We start from the raw sequence: 6,692 nt of genomic DNA, 5'->3' as shown, positions 1-6,692 counted from the left end.
AAAGTTCATCAATATGCATTTTAAAAGACAGTTTATCACCCAACCATATCCCTAAGTATTTATATGCAGAGACCTGATTAATTTGAGAACCATCTAAGCTTGTAAGTGCAATTGTATTTTCAACCAACTTTTTGACCCTATTAAAATCAAAAAATGTGTTTTTTTTGCATTTAAAACAAGTTTCAGCTCTATAAAATACACTTGTAATATCTTAAAATCTGTCTGCAATAGTGATAATGCCTGTTCAGCCGTTGAAGCGATAGAGTACATGACAGTGTCATCAGCATATAAATTAATTTGACACTTTCTTAATTCATCACGATATTGTTTATGTAGAGAGTGAACAGTAATGGACCAAGTATAGAACCTTGTGGGACGCCTTTAACAAACTCCAATGGCTATGACTGGATGGCGTTGACTCTAACAGCCTGACTTCAATCTTTTAGATAGTCATGAAACCAACGACAGGCATCCAATCCCAGTCCTGTTAACGACAGCTTACCCAAAAGTATCGCATGGTCTACAGTGTCAAAAGCTTTAGATAAATCTATGAACAAGACGGAACAGTACTTTATATTATCTAGGGCATTAGTAATATAATTTTAACACTCTAGATTTGAACAATCTCTCATAACATTGGAATATCTAAAGTTAACCTGTGTCATGTTCCTAGTTACAATGTTACCAATGATTAGCTGCTAAATTGTTGGTCATCTCTGTCAGAGTAGTCCTACCTAACTGTATGATAAACCATATAACTGAATGTTATAATGTTTTTTCCCCTCAATCATTTCTTAATAACGTATATCATTGGATGTCTTCGCCATAAGGTGTTTCTTGGTGTTCTTCTCCGGCCTGAACAGAATAATGAAGCATTTAGGAACAAATAACAGAAAGAACAACCCAAAGCTAGAGGTGATGATGGCAAAGATCTCCACAGCTACAGTGAACTTCCCAGGAGAGCTGACATAAGCTGGGATAAAGGTGATCCAGACTGCACAGAATATGAGCATGCTGAAGGTGATGAATTTGGCCTCATTGAAGTTATCAGGCAGCTTCCGAGCCAGAAAAGCCAGCACAAAGCACAAGAGAGAGAGCAGTCCTATATAGCCCAACACAGCCCAGAAACCAATAGCTGACCCCACATCACACTCTAGAATGATCTTTTCCTTGTAGGTAGTGAGGTTTTTAATGGGGAAGGGAGGGGACAGGACCAACCACAGAGTGCATATCAAAGCCTGGACAAACGTGAAGGACACTACAGTCAATCTCTGCTGTGGAGGACCAAACCATTTTATGACATTACTGCCTGGAAGTGTAGCCCTGAAGGCCATCAACACCACTATTGTTTTCGCCAGAACACAAGAGATGCAGAGGACGAAGGTGATCCCAAACGCTGTGTGACGCAGCATACAGGACCACTCAGAGGGCCGGCCTATGAAGGTAAGAGAACACAGAAAACACATAGCCAAGGAGAAGAGCAGCAGGAAGCTCAGCTCAGAGTTGTTGGCCCTGACGATGGCCGAAGTTCGGTGGCGGTAGAAAACAGTTGCCGTGGCGATGGCCAGACAAGCCCCACCCACAGAGCAGGCGGTCAGGATGATTCCGAGGACCTCGTGGAAGGACAGGAACTCCACAGGCTTAAGGATACAGCGCTCTCTCTCAGCGTTGGGCCAGTACTCCTCGGGACAGATCAGACAGTCTAAAGAATCTGACCAGAACAATGCAACAGACATCAAATGTTAATAATAATGGATTCAGGTTTTATTTATTTACAAATACATGTCTCACAATCCTGCACTTTGTCAGTTTACAATACAGAATGTTGAATTAATGTGCAGCTTAAATGAGATAATAAGAACAGGAACATGATTGACAGACACTACCTTTGTAGTGCTGGTAATATGAATAAACCACTACTTAGTAAACCGTGATAGAAATTACAACACATTTTTCCACACTATCGCTATAGTCCTACCTGTGTTATTACTTATTTCTCCCTCTGCACATTGGATACAGTCATAACAGCATACAGGCTTTCCTTTCTGTTCAGCCTTACGAGTGCCTGGGGGACAGCTCTCACTGCACACTGACACAGGTACTTGTGTACTGTTCTTTACCCAGGTGATTTCCCTCTCGATGTGAAGCCTCTGGTCAGGAGGCAGGGACCCATCATAGAGCCCCACTGTCACAAACTCCATCTTCCCACTCTCCCGTCTCTGCCAGTTGACCAGCTCATAGGTGGCCACTGGGTCCCCGTTGGCATCGAAAGACACCTGGTACCCGTTACGAGAGAAGTTCACCCTCCTCAATCTCTCCAGGACCTGGGGGTTGGAAGGTCAAGGGAGAGAGGGAGAGAGGGAGAGAGAGAGAGGGGATGAGAGAGATGGAGAGAGGTGTAGAGAGATGGAGATAAGGTGAAGAGAGAGATGAGTGAGGGGAAGAGAAATGGAGAGATAGATGGAGAGAGGGGAAAAGAGAGATGAGAGATGGAGAAAGGGGAAGAAAGATGGAAATAAAGAAATGGAGAGAAGGGAAGAGAGATTGAGAGAGAGAAACATAACATTAATTCAACTCATATTTATCAGATGTGTTACTTCAGAAGACGTTGTAAAGTATAATGGGAACTCATAGGCCCTCGTACATGTAGTCTAAATAAACATATTTATCCGGAAATTATACTATGGACTTGTCATTCACCTGTGTTGACTTCACATTGAGGTTTTTGTCACAGTTCACACTGGAGTTTTCTCTCTCTTCACAAACGATGCTGTGGATGGCGTGTGCTATGGCGTAAACAGCTTTATACACCATGTTAGTGACACGCAGCTGGGATGTATCTGTGTAGGGGGCCTGTAGCTGCTGTATATCCTCACTGTCATCACACACCTTCTCTTCAACCCCAACAACTGTAGAGGTCCCTACAGACAGACAGACAGACAGAGAGACAGGCAGGCAGGCAGGCAGGCAGGCAGATAGGCAGGCAGACAGACAGACAGACAGACAGACAGACAGACAGACAGACAGACAGACAGACGGATAGATGGATGGATGGATGGATGGATGGATGGATGGATGGATAGATAGATAGATATATAAATAGATACCTATCTCCAGCCTACAGCCAAAGGCTCCCTCCCAGAACTCAGTGAGCGTGGGAGAGTTGGACACCTTCTGTGGGGAGAGGTCCAGGAGGAAGTCCCTGAGGCCGGGAATGACAGAGCGTTGGATGCCAAATCCGATGGCCCCGGCACACAGACCGAAGCGCAGCGTATCTGGGTCAGTGACCCAGGACTCACTCCCGATCCACTGGCGTGGCGGAGAGGGGAGGCGTTCCATCTCCCTCAGCAGGATTTTCATGTCCCAAGAGGATGCGAATGCAACCACTACCCGGGCTGTGGAGCTGGGGAACATGATTATATTATATGCTTAATATGCTGGTCATGTTTGTCTCAGTGAAGTGAAAATAAACATTAGTATTAATCAACACTTTTGACAAGCTTACGATATGTAAATCATGTTGGTCTCACAGATCAGGTTTTGGAAAATAGAGAAATTAACAACAATATAATTTTTTATAAATATAGACTTGAATTTGTGAGAATGAAAAGTTCACAAGTAATCACGGATCACCTGCGGATCACGTCGGCCACCCGTTGCACTCTGCTGAGTGGGTTGGTACGGGAGAAGGCTTCAGAATACTCCACACAGATGCCTTCCTCTTGTGCTGCCTGTAGGAAAGCCGCCATCCCGTTATTACCGTAGTCAGAGTCGGAACGGACCGCCCCAATCCAGGTCCAGCCGAAGTGCTTGATTAAGTGGGCCAGAGCGGCAGCCTGGAACTGATCACTGGGGATGGTTCTGAAGAAGGTTGGATACTGTTTCTTATCACTCAGACACGCACAGGTGGAAAAGTGGCTCACCTAGGTAGAAACAGACAGTCGAAAACATGAGAAAGAACATAATGTCGGCCAAACGAGTCTCAGTTATTGGCTACTTCCTGCTTTTTTTCTTTAGCTGTGTGGTTTGATGTTAGGGATACATTAATAATAATAAGCCAATTTATTGTTTTTCATTAGGCCAGATTGAAAAGGATACATATGTCTACCCATTTCTAACCTGGTCATTCTATAAATATTGAAAATAGTTTTATAAGACACACTGATGCCGTGAATAACACGAGTTAAAGGTATGACAACAATCCCTAGTCTCCCATAACAACCTAGCCTATGACAGATTGTCCTCAGACCATGTGAAAATGCCTCCAGACGTTCTCCAGACTCATAGATCTCAGTCTATGTTCAAATGCCTTTTCTTCACATAACTACACACAGAAATGTATATTCCAGAAAGAGAGGAGAATACAGTTGGAATACAGGTAATTAAAAGTTGAAATCATTCCTGAAACAGAGGAGAATATACAGCAGGAATACAGTAACTTAAAAGTTGAACTCATTCCTGAAAAAGAGGAGAATATACAGCAGGAATACGGTAAATTAAAAAGAATCTGAATGATTTCTTCCACAGGAGTTTACCTGAGGAATGCCAAAAGGGCCGATGATGCGCAACATGCTGATGGTAGGCGTGGAGCCAGACTCGCCCACGATAGCTGTCACTGTAGGAGACCCCGAGCACTGTTCTCCGGTATCAAACATTGGGTCCAGGCCATTAGCCAGCTGGAAGGCCACTTTCACGGCCATAGGGACCGAGGTGCAAGAGTCGTGCACTTGATAACCAAGTGTGACACCCGGGAGAAGGTCCGTACTGTTGTTTATCTCCTCAACTGCGAAGACCATGGCGCGCGAGAAGCGCAACTCACGGGAATCCAAACTGTAAATAGAAGATAGGTGAGTGAGCACCACTTGACTAAATGGTAAACTAGCATATAGAATACATGGTTATACGAGGCCAAACATCTGAATATCTAGCCTTATTTTCCACACTGTCTACATGCCTACACTTTTGTTATCGGTAGTTGAGGACATTGTAGTATATTCTGCATTTGAAAATGTGCCCTTTTGTAACAGTAGGATTTATCTACTCTCTCAGACACAAACACACTGTTTCTCTGTCATTAAACACACTGTTATTCTTTCTTTAAACACACTGTCTCCGTGTCTTTAAAACACAATTTATCTGTCTCCCCACACAGCCACAGTTCTGTCCCCTGCTCCCTCTTGCGCTCACTGACCTCCCTGTGCACTGCAGGGGCTCAGGCATGCTGGTGTAGCTGTGATCCACAGTGTGCATGTAGTTGTGTATGGAGAACACACCCCCGATGACAAAGTCCCCGTCCTGGGAGAACGCCGGAGGACGAGGGCTGCCTTGGAGCCTGCATCTGACAGACTCCAGCCCAGAGGCAGAGGCAGCGGTAGAGGCAGACGTGAGCAAGGCAAGCCCACCAGCCACCACAGCTAGATGTAGTAGAACCAGACTTCCAGCCAGACTTGAATCCAGAGCAGGAGCCGGAGAGAGCCTCATTCCCCTGATGTGTAGAAGGTATGGCCTAATACAGCGCAATACAGACCCACATAGGTCAGGTTACCTCTCTACTCTGGTTTAAATACCCACTGTACCTCTGTGGGGATTCCTCTGGGGGCCACACTGTGGGTATGGCCATGCCAGGAAGGGAGGGGCTAGAGGCTGCTCTGCTCACCCAGTCAGGTCCTGATTCTTTCAGCTATAGAGAGAATATACACCAGCATCAGAACTACGTTGACTGTAATGTTTTAGATAGACATAAACATACATTAGACAGACAATAACCATGAGCCTCTCTTAAATTTCCCTGACTGTCTAGTCATCTTGGCACGCTGGCTCTATACGGTATTTCCCCATCTGTCTAGTCCATTTGGCACTTTGCCTCACTTACATGTACTTTACAGTCTAGTCCTCTTGACACCCTGACTCTACACAGGATCTACACTACAGTCTAGTCCTCTTGACACCTTGACTCTACACAGTATCTATACTACAGTCTAGTCCTCTTGACACCCTGACTCTACACAGTATCTATAATACAGTCTAGTCCTCTTGACACCCTGACTCTACACAGTATCTACACTACAGTCTAGTCCATTTGGCCCGTTGCCTCACATATATTTCCAATGCAGTCCAGTCCTCTTTCAGCTTTAAGTGGGTCAGAAGTTTACATTCACTCAATTAATATTTGGTAGCATTGTCTTTAAATTGGTTGACTTGGGTCAAACGTTTTGGGTAGCCTTCCACAATAAGTTGGGTGAATTTTGGCCCATTCCTCCTGACAGAGCTGGTGTAACATGTTTGTCGGCCTCCTCGCTCACGCTTTTTCAGTTTTTCCCACAAATGTTCTATTGCGTTGAGGTCAGGGCTTTGTGATGGCCACTCCAATACCTTGACTTTGTTGTCCTTAGGCCAATTTAGCCACAACTTTTGAAGTATGCTTGGTGTCACTGTCCATTTGGAAGACCCATTTGCGACCATAGGACTCATTTTACCGTGGATACAGATACTTTCGTACTTGTTTCCTCCAGCATCTTCACAAGATTCTTTGCTGTTGTTCTGGGATTGATTTGCACTTTTCGCACCAAAGTATGTTAAAATGGTGTAAAATACATGTATGTTTGAGGAATATTAATTATGGGATTTCTGTTGTTTTGAATTTGGAGCCCTGCAGTTTCACTGGCTGTTGTATTATCATCTATATTTATGAT

General features: G+C 44.5%; 1 protein-coding gene across 1 annotated transcript; it reads right to left on the bottom strand.

Annotated features, from left to right (window-relative positions):
* Positions 1-794: 794 nt before the first annotated feature.
* On the bottom strand, positions 795-5,403 carry LOC129831675 (extracellular calcium-sensing receptor-like). The gene is made up of 7 exons (XM_055895036.1): positions 5,192-5,403; positions 4,536-4,830; positions 3,634-3,923; positions 3,108-3,403; positions 2,701-2,921; positions 1,979-2,324; positions 795-1,711 (listed from the first exon to the last, which is right to left on the bottom strand). Exons 1-7 carry the CDS (start codon positions 5,248-5,250, stop codon positions 795-797), a joined length of 2,424 nt encoding a protein of 807 aa, XP_055751011.1. The 5' UTR covers positions 5,251-5,403.
* Positions 5,404-6,692: the final 1,289 nt, after the last annotated feature.

This window comes from Salvelinus fontinalis, chromosome 33 (assembly GCF_029448725.1).
Source record: "Salvelinus fontinalis isolate EN_2023a chromosome 33, ASM2944872v1, whole genome shotgun sequence".
Lineage (NCBI taxonomy): Eukaryota > Metazoa > Chordata > Actinopteri > Salmoniformes > Salmonidae > Salvelinus > Salvelinus fontinalis.
Note: the sequence above shows the minus strand (reverse complement) of the source record. Positions and strands in the feature narration are given on the sequence as shown.